This window comes from Mesitornis unicolor, unplaced genomic scaffold, assembly GCF_000695765.1.
Source record: "Mesitornis unicolor isolate BGI_N332 unplaced genomic scaffold, ASM69576v1 scaffold10952, whole genome shotgun sequence".
In the NCBI taxonomy this organism is placed as follows: Eukaryota; Metazoa; Chordata; class Aves; order Mesitornithiformes; family Mesitornithidae; genus Mesitornis; species Mesitornis unicolor.
The window spans coordinates 18,725-40,397 of NW_010169863.1; the positions used below are offsets into that span (position 1 = coordinate 18,725).

At 39.0% G+C, this 21,673-nt stretch overlaps 1 protein-coding gene across 1 annotated transcript in view; it reads right to left on the reverse strand.

Annotated features, from left to right (window-relative positions):
- Positions 1-4,186: 4,186 nt before the first annotated feature.
- The window catches only part of COL3A1 (collagen, type III, alpha 1), a gene marked incomplete at its 5' end in the record, with an annotated part of 20,580 nt that continues 3,093 nt past the window's right edge, over positions 4,187-21,673 (reverse strand). Inside the window, 31 exons of the mRNA XM_010179506.1 lie at positions 4,187-5,372; positions 6,402-6,644; positions 6,822-7,009; positions 7,518-7,797; positions 8,447-8,554; positions 8,796-8,849; positions 10,101-10,208; positions 10,318-10,371; positions 10,942-11,049; positions 11,233-11,286; positions 11,696-11,803; positions 12,572-12,679; positions 12,806-12,967; positions 13,798-13,851; positions 14,386-14,439; positions 14,613-14,720; positions 15,058-15,111; positions 15,637-15,690; positions 15,795-15,848; positions 16,840-16,893; positions 17,465-17,572; positions 17,671-17,769; positions 17,858-17,902; positions 18,115-18,168; positions 18,535-18,588; positions 19,128-19,181; positions 19,312-19,365; positions 19,520-19,618; positions 19,963-20,016; positions 21,205-21,303; positions 21,424-21,477. Of these exons, the coding sequence (XP_010177808.1) occupies positions 5,226-5,372; positions 6,402-6,644; positions 6,822-7,009; positions 7,518-7,797; positions 8,447-8,554; positions 8,796-8,849; positions 10,101-10,208; positions 10,318-10,371; positions 10,942-11,049; positions 11,233-11,286; positions 11,696-11,803; positions 12,572-12,679; positions 12,806-12,967; positions 13,798-13,851; positions 14,386-14,439; positions 14,613-14,720; positions 15,058-15,111; positions 15,637-15,690; positions 15,795-15,848; positions 16,840-16,893; positions 17,465-17,572; positions 17,671-17,769; positions 17,858-17,902; positions 18,115-18,168; positions 18,535-18,588; positions 19,128-19,181; positions 19,312-19,365; positions 19,520-19,618; positions 19,963-20,016; positions 21,205-21,303; positions 21,424-21,477 (2,928 nt within the window). The remainder of the gene's footprint in view (positions 5,373-6,401; positions 6,645-6,821; positions 7,010-7,517; positions 7,798-8,446; positions 8,555-8,795; positions 8,850-10,100; positions 10,209-10,317; positions 10,372-10,941; positions 11,050-11,232; positions 11,287-11,695; positions 11,804-12,571; positions 12,680-12,805; positions 12,968-13,797; positions 13,852-14,385; positions 14,440-14,612; positions 14,721-15,057; positions 15,112-15,636; positions 15,691-15,794; positions 15,849-16,839; positions 16,894-17,464; positions 17,573-17,670; positions 17,770-17,857; positions 17,903-18,114; positions 18,169-18,534; positions 18,589-19,127; positions 19,182-19,311; positions 19,366-19,519; positions 19,619-19,962; positions 20,017-21,204; positions 21,304-21,423; positions 21,478-21,673) is intronic.

Sequence of the window (21,673 nt, forward strand, 5' to 3'; positions counted from 1 at the left end):
TTTGCTTTTATCACCCAAGCAGGAACGCCATGATTTCTTTTTTACTAGCATGAAATAAATTCTATAAATACGTGACTTGGGAGTTATCTTACCACACTGAATCCTTGAAAAGTCCTAGTTAATATTGATGTCACTGAATAATCTGAGGTGTAGTGGCTCACTCCAACAGTAGATATCCAGTGGCTGTGATCATACCTTTACAGGACATTTATCCAGATGCACTAAATAAATAAGATTTGGAGTAGAGGTGCCTGTTTGAAAGTTATTTTTAATCTATGATTTTCATCAGCAGAGTATTGTAGTCCATGATTAGTATAAATGTTTTCTGAGGTTGCTGATTATGAAATGAAATACTTTATTTTTTTCTTTTCAAGTCTATCTGTGTGTGAAACATGCAGTATTTCCTCAACTGAGTGCCTTGAACACTGAAAACATCTCCTACCTTTGTTGCAAAGGCCTCAGAAATGGCAGAAAGGCCACTGCAGAGTGGTTACAATACTATAATATTGGAGACTGCATTTAAATTACAGTTACAAGAGTTGGTTATTGCTATTGTTTTCCATAACTGACCTGTCCTCAGTGAGAAATTCAACCCCAGGACTGTCAGTAGCTGACACTTTCTCTCCTGGTTTCTCAAAACCAGTGGGGCAATATTTGTGTGGCAATTGTTCACTAAAATCTCACCCAGAAGGTAAATTTTTTTCATTCACTACTCATAATTTGGGACTTACTGTGTGTTTACATCAGCAGTGGACTTGATAATGTGGTAGTTTAGCCTTAATGTTTAGAGAAAGACATTTGGTTTCTTCTATAATTTGATTTTAACCAGAATCCATGTCATTGATAAAGTTATTAAACAGAAGCAGCCCCAGTACTGAGCCCTGGGGAACACCACTTGTGACTGGTCACAACTGGATTTAGCTCCATTCACCACAACTCTCTGTGCTCCCATCCAGCCAGTTTTTGACCCAGCAAAGCGTGTGCCCGTCCAAGCCATGCCCAGCAGCTTCTCCAGGAGGATGCTGTGGGAGACGGTGTCAAAGGCCTCACTAAAGTCCAGGTAGACAACGTCCACAGCCTTCCCCTCGTCCACCAAGCAGGTCACCTTGTCACAAAAGGGTGATGATAAATGGACATGATTTTTCAAAAAAACATTATTATTTCAGTCTTGGTTGAAATGGGTATGTTATCTGTAATATGAAATGCATTCTACTTTGGTGACTACAATGAAGCTGTCTTCCTGTCATAAATAATAACCAGTCCTCCAAAATGACACGTTTTCCAGTTTATAAAATATGCAGCTGACAAGGAACACTAGAAATCAGATTTCTTTACTAAAGCTATCAAGACAGCCCTAGCATGACAAAATGTGTGTTGAGAAGGCCTTTCCCCTTTATGAATTAAAAGTTCTCATAGCTCTTCCTCCAAGTTACTGCCTGCAAAGAAAGGCTTCAGACTACTTAGCTGGTGCCACAACAAAGTAAAGGTTACAGATTATCTCCCACAGGGAGGGTCACCAAGGCCAAGCTGCTCCCACTGCGCTCACCAAAGGTTGGGAAAAGGGCCTTGTGGGGTTTTTAAAGGGGTGCCTGGAGCAACGCAGCTGCTAGGGATGATGGTGATAGAGAATGCCTGTCACCCAAAGACAAGTAAGGCTGGGTGACACACAGGTATTTATTAATTGTTTAACGTTCGAGCCTAACCAGATAGCAAAGTTTTTCTGTTAGAGAAGGATTTGCTGGATTGTTGTGTTTGGGATTTTTTTTTTTTACATTATTTCCATAAAGACTGTAGAAAGGAGGCATTGAAATAGTCCCCACACAGCAGACAAGTGTTAGATAGTCAGAAGAAAAGCTCTGGTGTCTTGCAAAAGGGCCTCACCTGTAGGTGATAATCTGCAAATAATTGGGAAGGTGAAGTTCTAAGGAAATAGTAAAACTTAAATTACTGATACCTTAAAGCTGTTGGTGTAATACTGGAAACTTCTGGGAGCAGAGTTGGGTATTTTTGTGTGTTTGTTTTGAGATATTTTTTTGTTTGCTTGTTTTCCCCAAAGAGCCACAGTAATTTGGTGCTCCAGAGTGTGAGTGTCAACTGATGTAACACAGGACTGAGCAAGCAGCTGTGAACTAAAACGAGAAATTTCTTCTAGCAGTCTTGTTACTGTGTGGGCAACTTCTTTCCTGTTTTTTTGGTTGTGTTTTTTTTAATGCCTCGTTCAAGTTGATGTCTCTCTCAACTCTGTAGACTACAATAATAATTTTTTTCTTTCCTTCAATACAACTTTACATGTATATGCCAAAGGAAGACGCACTTGAATCATGTGCCTAACAATAAAATTACCTTATCTTAGAGCTTGAAAGCCGGTGTTGGTATTTCCGTGCAGCCTTGAAGGATCTCTATAGGTTACCTGTGCAAAGCAGAGGTATTCACAGAAGTGCTGTGGTCTATGAACTTGACGTGCTGCTCTGGAGCAGTAAGTAATGGTGCTGGGCAGACTGAAAGGATCAGGTAAGATTTTTATAATTCTTATTACATTTCCCACGTAAAATAAAAGGTAGAACCTTTTGCAGGCTGACACAAATCAGAGTTAAAAAAAAAAAATTAGGATTAGAATCTAAATCTTCCACAGGCTACCCTTATTTTCTAAGATAATTCTTGTTTATTAACCTGATTTGTTTGTGTTATCTTGAAGGTCTTTCTATAAAAGTATAGAATCATGGTGGCTTAATAAATGACCCTCTGAAAAAAAAAATGAAGGTGTTTGGATCAAGTAAATTACTTTATAGTGGTCTTGGCTGTCTCTTTGTGTTTTCTACAAACACTGCAGTAATCACCCTTCATTAGTAGAAATTATTAATCAAAGACTTGATGACTGTATATTTGCTTTACAAAAAAAATCCCCCAGCCCTTCAGTTTTACAGTTGAGCAATTGCAGCCGGCCATGGTAGTACTGAGGATTGCAGAGGCTATTTTTATCTTCTGTGGGGATTAAGAACAGGGTTTTCCAATGCATTTTTTTCCACCAGCCAACATTCTTACTAGCTGCTTTCATAAAATTTCAACTCCAATCAAAACACTTCCTACCATGTAATTTATGTCAGATTAATATTGTTATGCACATGTAATTCTCATCTTCCATAAATGGTAGCTATTTTCACCATAAAATGATTTCCTGCGGGAGCCAATTAATTTTTATGAATTGTTGGCACTACTCTTTTAAGTATTAAGTATTTTAGGCATTGAATATGGTCATGCCTGTGTTGATACTGCATTGGTGCTGTTACGGTCTCCCCAGCCCCTCACTGCTGTGGTTCTGCACAGGCCTGCTCAAGTTCTGTGATGCCAGAGCAGGGCAGGGTCTTGGCTCAGACACAAACCTGGTGAGGTTTCTTGAAGAAAACCCCCAGCATTTCTCTGCCCAGTTTTCCAGCTTGGTCCAATCCAGAAAAGATTCTCCAGGGATGCATGATCCCTAATAATCAATGAGAACCTTTAAGAATCTAGGTTTTCTTCTCCCTAGTTTTTGTTGTCTGTTTTTTGACACTGTAGAGTGCCCTCAATGACCCTGGGCTGTGGGGAAACGTGCCTTTCCTTCAGGGAAAAGGCTGAGTAGCACCTATTGGCATCTACCCCTGGTGTGCAGTTAATTTTCTTCTTCTGGCTTGAAGCTCAGGCACCATCAGAGTCCTGTGGTAACTGCATCTGCTTGAGTGTATGCTAAGATCTGAGGATGACTTAGTTGTGCAGCTCCAATGGCTATAAATAATACCAAGATGCTTAGATTGCCAGCTTCATCAATCTGCTAGTGCCTCTAATCCCACACTGTAGGAGACCCTTAGGCCATTTATTTAAGCTGCCCTCTCAAAGAATAGCTGTCTATTTTACTTATTTGGGGGTGGGTGGGCTCTGTTTTGGATCTTGCTGTCAGTGCTAAATGACCACTGTTAAGTCAGAGAAGTTTACCAAGTCTGAAAAAATAAGCCACTGGCTGGAAAGGAGTGGAAAAAGTAAAGAAAATTTCATAGTATGATGCCACAAACTACAACACTTAAGATTACCAAGTTTTCCTTCAAAACAAATTATCTTGGAAAAATCAGTTCAAGAAGAACTAGAGTTGTGTCCTGCCTTATGAAGTTGTACAAAGGAAGACAGACAACTGATAAAATGAAAAAAAACAAGTGAGTTTTATGAAACAACAATGAGTTTTATTAAGATATTTTATGTATCTCTGTAAGGAATAGACCAACAACCATATAAAAGCTTACAAAGATGGTTAACCTTCAACACTATAAATGTGTTAATGTGACAGAAGTTCACAATTTTGCGTCTTTATTGACTTTTACAGAGTGAAGGGAAGAAGTTCTCAACTGTGACATGCCAATGACAATCTTTGACAGGAGACATTTGCCATTGCTTTAAATCCTTTACCTTTTTTTTTTTTACTTTTTTAAGCAAGTCAATAACCCTGACTTGCAGAGTTAGGAGTGAAAAATACATTAGCACCATCATATTAGTCTTTTACACTTCCCTAATTTTAGTGGTCTTGACCAGCAATGACAGGAAAGTAGAGAAGCACCTTTGATAACAGAATACAATCCAACAATAAAATTATGGTGACGACTGACATTACGGTATTAAACTCTTAGAAGACACTGTACTTTTTCACAGCTAATCAGTACAGAAATGTTCAGTTTTGTACCAAATGATTCCACAGAAGTGACCAATGGTTCCTATGTGTTTTGACTGATTTGTTTAATTGATTTTTTGGTTTCACACATCAGACACATCCCAGTTTCTGTCCATGTTGAGGTAGTTGAAACAGGGAGGTTCTTTCTAGCTTTATGGACTGCATCTCAGAAAGAAGGGTAAACTTTGGTACTGGGAGCAATCAGTGCTTTGTAAATTGGCTAACATTCAACTAATAGAACACAGTGTTGTTTTATTAAGTGTTGAAGTTGTATTATAGCACCATGGAGACATGTTCTGAAGTTGGAATTTGGTAAAAAAAAAAAAAGAGCAAAAAAAGCATTTTTACTGTACTTAGTGTAATAGCAAAAAAAAAATAACCCTTAATATCAAATTGATTTTTCCCCCAGAAATTTTGTTAATAAATAACTGGGATACAGATGGTCACCTGTACTACCTGACAAGGCTAAAACAAAGGGGCACAGTTGGAGTGTGAATCTGTTTGCTGGAGTTTCAGAAAGAGCAGGATCTTTGATCTATAAGAAGCAGACCGGGCCAACGTCCACGCCAAATTCCTGATCAGGACCTCCAATATCTATGGGTGCAATATCAACCACAGGCAACCTCATTGTCTTGCGCGTTCTGTACTCAAAGACCGTTTTACCCCATTGACCAGTGTGTTTCTGTGAAGTTGAAAACAAAAACAAACACACACACAAAACTCAGCATGTTAGAGAAATCGGCGTTAGGCTATGTGAAACTATCCTATAGTTATTTCTTACTTTCCCTTTCCCTATTAGTGTCCCTCTCAACACCACGAACACTACTTGCAGTCTCCCTGGAAATGAACATGCTGATAGACATTCTTAATTTCTGGACCTTTTATGTGAGGTCTCGTGGGTTTTAGACCTTGCTGCTCAGAAGGGAGGGGATCCCTGATAGACAGTAGAGTACTCAGGAGTGGTATCCTGACTTAGGACTGAAATGTGCAGGAGATTGTACACAGCTACTCAGTTTGGAAAGCATCTTGGCCCCGTGAAAAAATGACAGCAGCAGTGAGGTAGCTCTTCATGTTCGTGTTACAGATACGGCCACCAAGCGGCTGCAAAGTGGATGCGTTCAGGCATCCTTAAATGGCAGGTTTGCAATGTACGTCAGTGTTTGTTGGGATTTCGGGACCTTAAACAGCAGGGGGGAGAAAGTGTGGATGGTGTTACAGCATGCTCACCAGTGTTCCTGCTCCTCTCCAGTGCTTTCTGCGACAGTGAGCAAGGCACAGTGAAACAATGCTGCATCATGACTGTGTTTGCCACTTCCCATGGACATAGTCCATGGCTTCTACCAGCTAGCCTTGGGTTTTTTTGTATGGCTATGATGACTTGTACTACTTGTACTACTCTTTTTGAGTTGTACTTGTACTACTCATGGTTTGAGTTGACATGGGATGGATCAAAACTTTGACTTCACTGACTTTGACTCTAGCAAAGAAATGCCTGTAAAGCACAGATTTAAATAGCAGTGCACCTCACTTTCTACAGTTCCTACTTTAGAAGTGACAAGAGTGATACTTTTGGCATAAGTTTCCCGAATTAGGTGTAACTGTGTCCCTTCCTTATTCAGGTCGTGCAAAGCTCTCTCTTCCTTTACTATGGCTCTAGTCCTCTAGAAGGAATTATTTACTAAACTTCCATACTAAAGCCTTGTTTACTTACAGTACAGCTATCTTCCAGAACAGCATATGTGAATTTGCTGTTTCCTTCGGCCTTGATCTCACTTTCCACAGAGCTCATCAGTTTCAGAGCTTTTTTAACATTTCCACTGGCTTGATCCATGTAGGCAATGCTGTTCTTGCAGTGGTAGGTGATGTTCTGGGAGGCACGGCTGGAGAGGATGCGGAGGAAGGCCAGCTGAACTTCCGAGACATCCTCTGGAAGCTCAGGATCTCCATAGCTGAACTGCAGAGCACAACACATAAGCAACACTTTTTGTTTCATCGTGCCTAGGGACAGTCCATATAGCTATTTCCCACACTACATGCTTAGCTTACTTTATTTTCAGTATTATTAGTATGTTGCGATGTGCATGACTACAATACGTGTACTACCTTTTAAGCTGCTGTGGTAATTTCTTACCTGGAAACCTCCATTCATAGACTCTCCAAACCAAATGTGTTTCCTTCCGCTGCTTTCGCTGGTCCACCAGTTTTTCCTTGGCACAGTGCTGGGGTTAGCACTGAGGCACGTCTCACCAGTTTCCATATTACAGAATACTTTAATAGCATCCATCTTGCAGCCTTGGTTAGGATCAATCCAGTACTCTCCTGGAGGTAAATAAAAATGTTAAGATCTTAATATATTTGGAGAAGAATCTGACTGCATGGTGGAGAAGCTTATTTCTATGTCAGATTCCTGAGCCAAATTAAGAAGCATATTAATTTTGACAGAAGAAAATAAGATTATATAAAAATATACTGAGTTCATGTGAATACTGTAATGTGACTGACATTTGAAATAAATACAGAACTTATACTGGTCATGGGTTTGGTTTGTTTTTTTGCCATAAAATTATTTAAACAAATGTTCATTTATAAGCATGTAAGGAGTATAGTTGAAGTCAGTGTATATACTCTGTAAATGCATAGAAAATTAAATTTTAAAATTATTCCATTTAGCATTTTTATGATATTCGCTTTTTAAAAAAAAAAAAAACAAAACAAATGTAAGATTTTTATAGCAGATCTCTGCATTTAAATACTCAAAGTCAAAAACATTCATTTAAAAAAAAAATCAAGATCTGCTACAAGTGGAGAAAACAAAAACCTAACATACCACTCTTGAGCTCGGGATGGCAAAATTTCAGATCTCTGCAGTTACGAGCTGGATTCTTCCGTGACCCATCAGGACTGATGATGTTTTCAATCTGGTTGTTAATTGATTTCATTGAAGATATGATGTCACCCAGATTAATATCATTTTCTTTCGGCTCATCTCTATATTCAAACCCATAGCCCACTGGACCTTTTTCACCAGCACCCAGGCCAGCTGCACCACCACAACATGGACCAGGAGGACCAGAAGGACCAGGAAGACCAGGCTGGCCTGGTGGACCCTAAAAAAACAGTGAACACAGCACTGAGTAGAGACCACAGGTTAAAACTAAATGTATGTGTGAGCCCTAATCTATAAGAAATGAGAATTCTCACATTAATATTAATTTACTTATTCATTAAATAATGGCACTTGCTATGTAGAAATATCTTCCAGGTCTTTATTTTCCTAAAATTGGAAATTTTTTTCCTAATTTTTTCAAGCTGTGAGTGTTCTTCTTCTGTCTGGGCTTTGAGAAGGGCAAGGAACCCTTTCCATCAAAATAGAGAGAAGAATAATTTCTTGGATTTAGGAGAAGTGACTATGATAGTGACCTCTACAGTGCTGGCCTCTCTAGAGGAGTCAAGGAAACCTGCTTCATGGCTTCCAAGACCCATGTGCTCTGAAGTGAATATTCTGCCTTCCTATTGTACAGAGAGAAGCCAATGACTATCTGAGAATAGCACAATGCCCAGTGCATCAGAAGTTATGCTGAACTAGAAATGATCTGGTTTTTTCTGGATGTAGTCTCAATAGCTAGATATCTCCTACCACAAACTCTGCCCACAAAGCACAGAGTTTTCTGAGAAAGATATTTAAATAGGAGAGAACTCTTATTTCATTATTAACCCCTGAAGATTTGTTTGTTTGAACGTGCACAATTTACTTACTGCAGGGCCACTTTCACCTCTGTTACCACGGGGGCCAGGAGGACCAATTGGACCTGGATAGCCACTTGTACCGTCTTTTCCAGGTGGCCCAGCTGGTCCTGGGGGACCCTAGAACAATGTTGAACACGAATAATATGGTCAAAAGAGTTTACCAGACAATCTCAAATTCCCAAATACTTTGTGAGAGATTTCAGACTTTTCTGTATAATCATACAGCAGGTGTTTTTCTTCAGTTGTTGCCTGTTAGGATGACCAACTTAAAAAAAAAATATTAAAAAATATTATTTTTTTTCAGAACAAACTATCTGAATCTTCCTTCCAGGTACACAAAGTAAGGAGTTTTTCTTACCCTTGCACCTGAAGCTCCTGGACCTCCAATTGCACCTTGTGGACCCAGAGGACCCTATGAAGAAGAGATAAGTCAGTCATATACCTCCCAGTAATACGTTCTATCTGGCTGGATGTACCTTAAATAGGGACATAGAAACATCTTTAAGACTATATAAAACACATCCTTATAAAAAAGTCTGTGTCAGATATGAGAAAGAATGGTTGCTATTCTTTAACCAGAACAAAACTATCAAATGTTTCTTATAGGAAAAGTTATTAGTGATGCATTATCATCCAAAGCACAAGAAAGCCAACTGACATCAACAAGCTGTGGATGAAATCTTGTATTCATAAGAACACATAGCTATAGGCTCAAAATGCTGCACAGTACTGCAAAGTCATATTACCAGGAAAGAAACTGAAATAATTTGACGAACACTCAGGTTTTCAAATGCATTAAATATTTGCTTTATGTATGTACCACAAAAAACTAAGCCATGTGTTTAAAAATTATCAGTTGTCTCACTGTCACAGTGTAAATGAGAATTTAATGAGACATTTTTTTAATCATGTTCTAAGTGAGACAACAGGTCATGTTGTGTTGTTAAATAGGTTGATATTGGTGGCATCTATAGTTAATATTTCCATCTTTTTACCATCACTGGTAGATTAACTAGGTGATTTTGGTTTCTTGATTTTCACTTGTATCATGAGTATCTTTTCACTATAAAGCCCTCTTAAAATTTTTACCTGTCATAAATACCTAGGGGATGTCTGTCTATTACCTTTCAATTCTTTTAGCCATTAAGAACTGTTCAATCTGTACATTTACAATTCAGAAGTTTACAAAGTTTACAATTTCATGTCCATTTTGCCCTCATATTAATTACTGTAAAAGATGCATGACAGAAGGGAGGTTTTTGAACTCTGAGTAGCTTTTCATGGATTTAGATGTCTGTCTAGCACAGATTTCTAATAGACAAATATTTCAACCCCCATTTCCTTCTTTTACAGTTTAATCAGGAATAGCCTATATAAATGAATGGAAAAAGCATTTGTTCCAGGCAAAGGCAGACAGGCAGCAGAAAGGGATTTTAGAAAACCCAGCTTTAGCTCCAAGCAACTTCTTCTAGTTCTTCATCAACACTTATTTCAGGTTGATTCAGGGAATCTGCACTTTTGTCAAATATATTCAATCAAATTACACAGGTTCTTTATATCTTTTCTTTTGTCAGTAAGTTAGTTAAGGCTAACTAGTTACCTGGGACCCAAACCACAGGAACTAAGAACAGCCATAAGTCCCAGACCAATGCAAAATACTCACAGGAGGACCAGGGAGACCAGGGGTACCAGGGAATCCTCTATGACCCTTTATGCCAATGCTGCCTCTTTCACCAGGTTCACCTTTATCACCACGAGGACCTTGAGGACCCTTTAAGAATAGATTTGCAATAAAGAAATATATAAAGTAGTAAGAAAAATGCCCAAATAACAGGCAATAGTGAATGTATGATATCACAAATACTTCAAATGTGACTTACAGCAGGACCTCGAGTACCAGCAGGACCAGTAGAGCCAGGAGGCCCAGGTGGACCCTGTGACACAAGAAGAATAAGATAGCATGCATCACTTGGAGTTGACTACACCACCTTTTTATTTCCAGATAAGCAGTATGTTCAAAGCCTTGTCCAGAAACAAGGGGAAGCTTGTTACACGCACGATATAATCATCAGGAACTACAGTCAGTTCCATTTTCTACCAATGCTAATCTTACTCCGCTGCTTGTAGTGACTGATATGTTCAACCTTTCAGAAATAACTTGAAGACTTCCAAAGTTACTCCCTTAGTTCAAATAAATAACATTGCTTGTGCTGCATGAGCACCAGATGGGATGGAAATTAAGACAGGGCCTGGTGGGATGATGTGCCTTTTGGCATCCTAAGGAGCACGTAGATTTTGAGTTTGTTTTATATACAGTAAGCAGGAGCGTAAACTGTGATGTCTTCTCCGCTTGACACTCTTATAAAAGAGGTCCTCAATGCCAAAAAAATATGACAGTAACAAATATCTGACTCTTCCAAACTTCCACTTTGTTAACAGCATGAAATTGCCTTTGCATAGGAAAGGTACATAAATAAGCCATATACTATTTACTTTGCTCTTACCTGAAATCCTCTCTCACCAGCTTTTCCAGGTGCACCGACGGTACCTGCAGGTCCAGGGTGACCAGGAGGTCCCGGAAGGCCAGGAGAGCCACTTTCACCACGGTCACCCTGCAGAAAGTCACAGTTGAAAGGATAAGAAATTTAATGTTTTACAGAACTACAATCTAAAGAGTAAATTCAGTGGTGCATAAGAAGCAAGGAACAAGTTACATAGCATAGAACTAGCTGCAGATATTGTCATTGCTACATAACATTTATTTTGGCAATCTAAAGATATTGGGGATTCCTTACTTTGCCACCTGGGGATCCATCACGTCCAGGCGAGCCATCTGAGCCAGGGTTACCCTGGAAAAAAGAGCAGTACGGTTTGTTCATAAGCTGGATGATGAATAGACAGCTTGTTTTACAGTAAGCTTAAATAATGCTTATCAAAGAAACAGGAAGTTTTCAAGAAGGAAGAGTTCCTAGATGTAGAGGGGTCCGTAAAAGATCTATCAGACCTGCATTATTTTTGTAGGCATACAGGCAGCACAGTTTCTTGTTCAGCTCCAAGTGAGACAGAGAAGTGGTCCACAGGTAGTAAAAGGTGTAGCAGAGGCAGTAGGCTGCACTACCTTACATGAGAATGTAATCTGCTCAGCCCCTGTGCATCAGGCGCTTGAGGGAGGCTTTGTGAACCTTAAAGCATGTTTACTCCCCCAGTCTTCTGTCTGTAGCTCACAAACTAGCAGAAAGGTCTAACACATCCACTCACATCTCTGCCAGGCTCTCCAGGTAAGCCTCTTTGTCCAATAGGACCTTGTGGACCAGGAGCACCACGTTCTCCTGGGACACCATTGATGCCTGGTTTACCATCTTCACCCTGAATAAAAAAGGAAAGGATTTTGTCGCAGATAACCATTGTGTTATACATCTTTAATTAAACATGCAGTGATTATGAAGGAGACCTAATAGAGTGAAGGGCCAGTGTGACTTCAGTGATTGTGAATACTCAAAATAAGAAATACAAAAACTTGGAGAAACTGGTTTCTTTTAATCACCACTAATATTCATGCAAGGCTACTGAACCCAAGGTATGTTCCTCATTGTTTTGTCCACTAAGAAATAAATGAGTATGTCTCTTCTTATGTGCCCAAAAAATAGCCAAAGCAGTTTACAAAAAAATGTTGTTCTATCACAGTATTAGTGAAAAAATACAAACCAAGCACCTATTCTGCAGTGAGGTGAAAGTATTTTCCTGTTTGGTTCATAATATTTAAACAAGAAATACAGTGAGAATTAAGCAAAGATAAACAACTTGTAGTAGGTGAAACTATGATTTAATTCTTGTCTCAAGGAGAGCTTATAGCCCATTCCCCTCCTTAAGTGGTTACAGCTGGTTATGTACTTCTAGATAACCTGATGCAGGACTCCTGGTAGTAGACAACCTCACACCCCACAGCTGCTTGTTACTGGACATTTTAAAGCCTCATCTTACGGATGTAAACAAAAACAACTGTAAATTCTATAGTCTCTGGACTAAAATTACAACGTATTCATTACTTTTTGTAACACAAAGCTATTTTCAGCAGCTGGATTCCAGTCGTTGCATCAGCCCTTGGGGCTGCTGTGGCTGTGAACGCACTCTCACCTTGGCACCCGCCATACCAGGTGGACCACTCGGGCCACGCAGACCTGGCAAACCCGTGTTACCCCGGCCACCAACGATGCCTTGAGGACCTGGTTCTCCTGGTGCCCCCTGTTTAGGAAAAGGTCAGATCAGTCAATATTGAGAATCTTCAGTGTTCAATAGGTGTTTTCTTATTCTTGAAAAACATAATCCCTGACAGTTAGTATAATGGCCCCTGGCTGGACATGTACTTACTCTTTCTCCTCGTGCACCTGGTGGCCCTTTTTCACCTGGTGAGCCGGGCTCACCTCTTGTTCCAGAAGGTCCTGGACTGCCAGGAGAACCAGCGCTACCAGGGGGTCCGGGAGGCCCATCCTTGCCTGCAGGCCCTGCATTACCAGGGGGACCTGGACTACCCTAAAAGGGATTTTAAAGAGAAGCCTGTGAGCTGTGTTATCTGAAACGGTAGCACATGCTTACTGGTGTTGATCTTTCTTCATGAAAGTCAACCAGACTTGATTCACTGCCTGAAGGGGGGTTTAGGGTCCAACCTCTATGCACCCAAATCTGATCTAGTCCTATAAAGAAAATCCTTTCACCTACTGCTTTCAGACCTGGTTTTTTTTTCTCCTTACTGTTGCCTGGACATATTGTTTGCATAATACACCACCTGCACACCTTGGATGCCCGGTGTTTGTAATGCATCCAACACATGATACAAGTTCCTTACTTAGGGCTCTGCCACAGAAATTTGAAAGAGTTGAAGACTCCATTAATTTCTTGAATCACTCATGCCTCTTTAAGATGTTTTCTTGAACATGTGCAGAATGAAATGTCTTTCATTAAAACTCTTAGCTTAGCCAATCAACTGGAAGAGTTACATTGACTTTAATAGCATCTTAAATAAAATCCTACTTTTTCTTTTTATTCAGCAATATTCTAATTGGCATCTGTAACTTCAAGACAGAAAATAAACATGTGTTTATTCAAATATAAAAGTTTCCTTACTTTGCATCTCAGCACACAACAAAGAATCACTTATAATTTTGACAGTAAGTGAATGAATGGTTATTCCATATGAAATAAGAGGAGAGTACACTTTCTTTTCCCTAAGTCCAAACGTCACATTCAGAATGCTTTTGCTTATGTTATGTCAAGGTACATACTGCTGAATATAGTTTAATATATTAATGTATATGTCTAAACACACCCACAAGAATAACAGAAAAGGGGATAAGATAACTTACGTTGCTACCAGGGGGACCAGGTAGACCACGAGCACCAGGGAAACCAGCAGCACCCTATAAGAGATCGATACTTCTGGTGGTCAATTTCTGAAGTTTGGAAAAATATGAATAAATGGATTTTTACACAACAGCTGACTTTTTGAATTCTATTTAGCTGTTTTGCTTAAAACCTGATTTAAGCCCTGTAACTGAACAAGAAGTTATTTTATTTTTTAATATATTTAATTTCATCTTTTAGTTATTTTATTTTTAAAATGTTATTTTGCAAGGTAAGGCCCCTTATGTTCCTTAAAGGTGAATTAACGGGCTCTGAGAAACTTAGCAAAGATGGCACATAAATCTAATAACTGTTGAGATAATCCATTTTATAGCATTGGGTCATTGTGCCAAAAGCTAGTTTGGCACCTTACTTATATTAAAATCAATGTAACCACTAAATACCCCCACTTCAATTGCTCCTTCTGGAAAACTTTAATTATTCTTGAACTAAAGATATTAAAGTAATTTAAGTTCTTATTTTTCATTTACAACACATTTGTTAAAATAGATACAGTCATTTATCAGCGACTAAGTCAAAGAGATACTCACAGGTCCTCCAGGAGAACCACGTTCTCCTTTTGTTCCTTGGGGACCAGGCGGACCCTACGTGGAAGGAAATAGATAAAGCTAATGATTTGATAAACAGATTAAAATTATAGGAACTGTAATTAAGTTTCAGGCAGTTTAAATGCTTGCACTTGGACCCAGTCACCTTGAGACTGAGCGAGAGCTGAAAAAACCACTCTTTGTAGCAATAAAGAATAGCAAATACTTACTGGTGCACCAGGACCACCTTGTGGACCTGCAGCTCCAGGGGGTCCAGCCTCTCCTCTTAGACCAGTTGGCCCTCTTTCTCCTTTCCCACCAGGTTCCCCATTCTGTCCCTGTAGAAAAATTATATTGTTATTTTACAGCTCAACAACTGCAGCTGATATCACTGTGATAAGAAGCCCTATCCAGATACTCTTCTGAAGGGAATGTAAATATTAAATTAAATGTGAATGCAGTTGAACTCTATCGGTCTACCAGTGTAGGAAGGGAAGGATAAGGAAATTTTGCTCTGTGTGTGACTGAGGGCATAAGGAATAGCAAATTAATCAAAGGTATGTAGCAGATATATATATTAAAGGAGTTAGAGCAAGCTTTTCTGAGATGTGGATGAACTCAGAGAAACTGAAAACTGATAATCATATTCATTTGTTTTCAAGTGCTTATACTTACTGGAGCTCCAGGGAAGCCAGCAGGTCCGGGAAGACCTTGTTCTCCTCGTTCACCCTGTAGAAAACCACGTCAGCAATAAGACATTAGAAAGGTAAGCTTCACTTACCAAGTTACAGAGCACTCCCACAAATACCACTGAAATTTCTTTGTCTTACCAGCTTTGGAGGAAAAAACCAAAACAGCCAAAGCAACAGTTGCTCCTCAGCTCTAAAAACAACTGTTCAGGAATTATCTGCTAATTACCTAAAGTGTCTGCTTGTTATCTAAACTGATCTTAGTTACACCTGTACGAGCCCTGAGCACAATCCTTGGTGTTCCCCAGATCCAACTGAGATCCAAATGTGCTGTTTTATCTATCTAAAATATAAGAATAAGAATATTTTAAAAAGACTACTGAACTGTAAGACGAGATGACAACAGTCATTGCTCATACTCTTGTCAACAGAAGCCAGATGTGCTTAGTTTTGTTTTGAACTCAAGCCATGTGTGTTCCTGATAGGATAGGTGCAACACTGATGTCTCAATTAGGCTAGAGAAGCCATGGTAAGGTACTATTGGAAGAAAAGTATTATCACTTACAGGACCACCACGGGAACCCATTGGACCTGGGGCACCTGCTGGACCAGTCTCTCCCTGTAAGGAACAAGAATGAATATTTGGTGTTTTTCTTCTCCCCATGAGACAGCCACAAGTGTGACCATTTACTGTGTCAAACATCATTCTGGAGGATGCTTTACCTTATCTCCAGGTGGGCCGGCAGGACCAGGAGGACCAATGGGACCAACATTACCCTAAACAATTAGAAAATAATATATTTTATATCAAAATATGGCAATGTTAATTCCTCTGTTTTCATCAATAGCATTTATGTTTCAGTGTAAACAGGCTGCTAAAGACATTTAACTGGAAGTAAGTCTACAATGTGTTGTTACACACCACCTTTTCGAGTGACACTGAGATCACACCGTTTTGCAATGTGAGATCTCTCCAATTGATTTGTCCTCTTCCCCTCTCCCCCACCCCATCTAAACCTAATCCAGAATCACCTGAATTTAATAGGTCCTTTTCAGTGGTAGACAATAAAAGTTATCCATTGCTCTAACTTTTCATATACGTAAATCGGTCCGTATTTCTTCAGTATATGTTCAACATCTCTTGACTAGCTCCCTGACTATTTTCTTTCTTGATAGTTTAATGCATACCTGATGGTTAGAAATACATTTTCTTATATTTTCTTCAAAACATACAAGCTGCACTTTCGTATTTGTCATCCCTCATTATTTTGATGTATATGCTGCTTGTATGTCCTCATTAGATAAGTGTATATATTTCAATATTGATGTATATATACTACGTAGATGTATACATATATCATATATACCTGTAGAAGTATTCTGTGGGAGAACATTTACTGTCACAATGTCTTTTTGTCCTTCATTATAATCAGCATTTTCCTCATTAGTCAACTAGATTTAGGAAAACAGTAACATTTTCTTTACTTTTGTATTGGTGCTTTCCCTCCAAAACGTTGTCCCAATTAATTGTAATCATCTGCTTGCAAAGTAAATTATTATATCTACCCAAGCAGCTGTAATCACAAAAACTAGTATTAAATTTAATTTAGTTTATGAAACCAGATTTGCACTGCCAGAATGAAATACAGTGGGATTGCTATTGTATCTCTCTGAGATGGTATTTATTCACTGTAAGTTTACTCACGTTCTAAATGTAGACTGCATGAAGAGCTAATTGATAAACTGCTAGATATTTAAAGTTACTCACTCTCTCTCCTCTTGCACCAGGAATACCATCAGCACCTTTGCCACCAGGTTCTCCCTAGCAAGCATAAGACGTAAAAAGCATAAGGAAAAAGCAAGCAGAAAATGAGCATAAGGGAAAGGAGCAGAAGGAATTAAAACATTACTGAAGAGAGGATCTCATACCCAGGGTATCTCAGTATCCAGATTTCCTTATTGTGATCATACAAATCTAAAACTGGGGATGACATTCTGCCCAGTATAAAGCATCAGATACTGAACACTTTGATGGAAAAAACCAACCCCAAATTGATTCAAAATGGAGTCTATGCCAAACAATTTGCCCATGGTATGAATATTCTCATTGTTTATTAGCTTCAGTAGAACTGTTTTGACATAACCCTCCCTCAAGAGATCTAACACAGCAAAATATCTAGCATATATTAAACCAGGTGAAAAATTCTTTATTTTTTAACATATAGGACCCGTATCACACCGCTAAATCAACAATTTTGCTACACAGTTAGCACATCTAAAATAAGGCCAAAAGTGAAGATGTGAACAAGCCCAGTGCCTTGTGGGAAGCTTTGTGGACCTTAAAGTTAGCATAAAATCGGCAGAATGCGTGTAGCGGTGTGTGAGTGCCTTACCTTATCCCCTTTGGGTCCAGGGCTTCCAGAAGCTCCTCTTTCTCCCGGCATTCCCTGTAAGCCAGGCAGCCCTGTGCCTCCAGGGGCACCAGGGGGTCCAGGAGGGCCCTAAAGAGTAACAAAAGAATAATTAGAAAAGATTTTTTAAAAGAACCTGAACCTAAACAAAGCACATAATACCAGGAAGCAAGCAAGTCTGTGGGTACCTTGGCACCTTCTGAGCCAGCAGGACCTGGCCCACCTCTTGTTCCAGGAGGTCCTGGAGGACCCTGCGCACCACGTTCACCTGGGATACCATTTTCACCCTATGGCAAAGAATTGTGTTATTCTCTGTTGTCAGGCTTTGTCATTCATTGCACAATGTAATTATAGAACCATTGCTGTATGGTTTACCTTAGGGCCTGGGAATCCGGGTCCTCCAATATCACCTTTGGGCCCCTATTTGTGAGAAAACAAATGCAGGTTATCCATGTACTTTACTTAATAAATCTGCATTGTGAGTGGTTTCTCTTGCATCTCGTTTCTCTCACCTATTAACTCTTAAAGCAGAGCACTCTGCTTTAAGCTGTCAGAATTTGAAAATGTAATCTAGGAAGAGCTTTTTTAAAAAAAAAACAATGAAAAATATATGAAAAGGAACTACTACTTACTGGTTCTCCGGGCTTTCCATTCTCTCCAGCTGGTCCTGGTCCACCAGGCAAACCCTTTATGAAGGAACAGTACAATATCATCTCTGTTACATAGATAAATGATGTATTTTCCTATCCAGTAAATTTTTTGACATAGAGATGTGTACTGAACTCATTCCACTCCTTTACAAAGTAGGAGGTGCTAATTTGATAGCTAGATGTGACATCATTTACTGAGCTAGCCATCTGGATTGCAGTTATGAAATACTAAGCAGCAACTTTTGACAAGTGGATGATCTGCCTTCCTTCAAAACATGATGACGTGCACTCTAATGAACATGTTTACATGCTTTTTTTTGGGGGGGGGTGGGGTGGGAAGATGTATGTGTGTGTGTTAGACTATTAAAAAGAATCATGAACCAATAAATAAACACACTGCACCTGGAGGCCGGGTGGACCTGATGGTCCTGGTTCTCCTCTCTCCCCAGAAGCACCCTAGAATCAAACAAAAGAGGGAAAAAAATGAAATTGTCTGAGAACATTTCAACATACAAACACCTCCACACCACCTCTAATCTATGCCTCCTTATCACACTCCGATGATGACATTGCATGGTCCCAAAGACTAATGTATGTTGATATTCTGGAATTTGCTCATTTCATTCCAATCATAAGATGTAATTCAGCAGACACATTTATCCTTAATACTAGTCTGAAATACTAGCTCTGATAAACATTAAAGGGACTAATAATAGGCTTCAATTTGAAAATATAGTAGATCCCCAGGAGCTCTAAATTGACTTTTCATTTCAACTTGTACCAGGTATACCCAACTCAGGTTTCTCCTAACAAAGTTCTGAGTATTAATTTATTAAACTTTTAGCAAAGAGAGCTCCTTTTTGTCTTTATAAAAGGAGATTTCTTAATATCGTTAAAAATATTTTCCTTCCCCTAACTTCACAGTCTCTGTCTGTAGATGTCAGACCACCTTGGCAATAACTGGTAAGTGCCTTTTACAGGACGACCACACTTACAGTAGGTCCAGGAGGACCTGGAAGGCCAACGTCACCATTCTTCCCAGCAGGACCCTACACAAAGACAAAATTAGGTTATGGTTATGGGTTGATATCATTTTTATGAGTCACAACATTATTATTAATTCTTATCATGTCATTATTAAATTATTATATCATTAAACAAAATGTTAATGAAACTTACAGGTGTTCCAGGTGGTCCCCCAGGGCCTCTTTCTCCATTCTTACCTGGAGCACCCTTACAAAAGAGAAAGACTACATTTAGAATACCTGTTCTGGTCAGCATGCAATAACTTAAAGCTACAGCACCAAACAATCGCACTATGGGGCAACTCCACAGTTGGCTGATAAAGCATAAGCACAGGAGAAGAAAGTCGAGAAATCTCACTCACCTCATTGCCCTTAGGACCAGGGAAACCCATGACACCTGGTTGACCACGTGGACCTGGAGGGCCAGGTGGACCAGAGCGGCCAGATTCACCCTGATTACCCTGTTAAGCAAAAAAGAAACAAAGACATGCTATCTGTTAGGTGAAATAATGGAATATCCATAACCCGTTCAATGGTGAGTGAGAGTGAGATCAGGCTAGAGATATTGTCGTTTAAAACTCATTGTGTGGGTATTTTTGTTTCGACTAAGCTTCTGTATACTCTGTATTTGAAATAATATTAAATGACAAGATGTACAGAATGTAATCACCATGAAACAGCATATAAAGCAGTCTGGTAATTAAAACAAATGAAAAAGAGACAATCTGACTGTGAGGTCAATACTGTGGGCTAAGGGTAAGGTCAGCAGGAGGACGAGTACAAAATATTTGCACAAGGTACTTACCGGAGGGCCAGGTTTCCCATCACTTCCAGGGCTTCCTGGAATTCCAGGCAAACCCTGCAATTGAAGAAAAAAAAGGTGTTATTCTTGAGTTTGAAATGTGTAGTATTAAGTTACAATACGTAAACATAAATATATGAAAATACATTTTAAACTACTTGCTTGATTTTAAACTGTTTAATGAAGACTAAAATGCCTCCCATTTCCCCCCAACCCCGCTAAGGGGGGAAAATTGGAGAAAGCTAACAAATTTTTTTGTTAGGAGTTTGTTGCATTCTTTGAGAGTCATTGTGTATAATCAAGGCATCAGACATTAATCAACATGCACAAAAATTGTATTCTTTCATTATTTGGGAAGAAAACTAATTTCAGATGGTAAAAGTCAAGGAATTAAACCATTTTTACCTCTACTTAAAAGCAACACAATTTATAACTGTTGTAGTTTAGGACTGGGCTGGCCACTAATGTTTTTGGCAACCTGGTTTACATTTTCAAAAGTTATTTTGTTATATTTTAAATAATTCACTTTTTTTCCCAATAAAATATTTTTTAGCTCACAGAAACCTGCAGCAAGGCTAACTTTTGAATGTCAGTGTATTTGTTGTCAGCAGTTGCTAATGTATAGCTCACAGAATGTGGTTGAAGTCTGTACACATTACACAATAGGCTCTCTCTAAAAATCATCTTGGTATTTACTGCAAAAATCTGACTAACAGCTTATTTGCTTTAATTGCAGATAAGCAATAAATGCGAGATGAATACTTAAGTATACTGAAATATTTCACTTAATGTATAATTTATTTAAATGTAAAATTTCAGCATAATTAAATAAATATATTTAAATATTAAATTGATTATAATATATTTAAATACAATAACACAAATACCTATCAAATATAATAAACATAATGCATTTTACGATAAATTATAAAATTTGCTGAAATGTAACTAGACAAAGCAGAAAGTCATCCAATGCTAATTCACATTAAAGCCATATCTGATGATAGTGCACGGCATATTCTGAGAACTGGGGAGCCCGTTCAGTCTCATAGAAGCTGCCTCATTCGCTTGTGACAGATGTTCTCTGAACGCTCTGTGTCTTTGCATCTATTGCACAATGAATATATGTACTCTACACAAAGGAATTAGTAGAAACTTTTTCTAATTGTTCTCCTCTGTTATATCTGCTCAGATGAGGCATTTCTAATGGAGTTTGTCTCATTTTTTGGTGATGTCCAGTCTTACTCTCATTCCAGGAAGACCTGGGCCTCCATCTTGTCCACGCTCTCCTGCAGGTCCACTGGGGCCAGGAGGACCTGGGCTACCGCGTTCACCTGCAGGACCCTAAAAAAGAGATGTTGAAATTCATAGCAGGAAATCACATCACATTGAATCTGAAATTGTCCATTCAAATTCACTTGGATTCTCCAGAAGTTTTGGGGTTTTATAGAGAAAAACCTATACCTTTTCACCTGGAAGTCCATTGGTACCTGGTAAGCCACGGAAACCTGGGGAGCCCTGCCAAATAAAAGAACAAAACGCGGATCATAGGCAATATGACCTAAGGAATGACAGCAGGCTTTATTTTCCAAACTATAGATCATTAGCTGTATTATTATGCAAATAAATGAAAGAAACAGATGGAAATGACATTTCAGTGCAGCATGAAAGTCAACAGATTATATTATATATTTGGATATAACCCTCCTGCTGA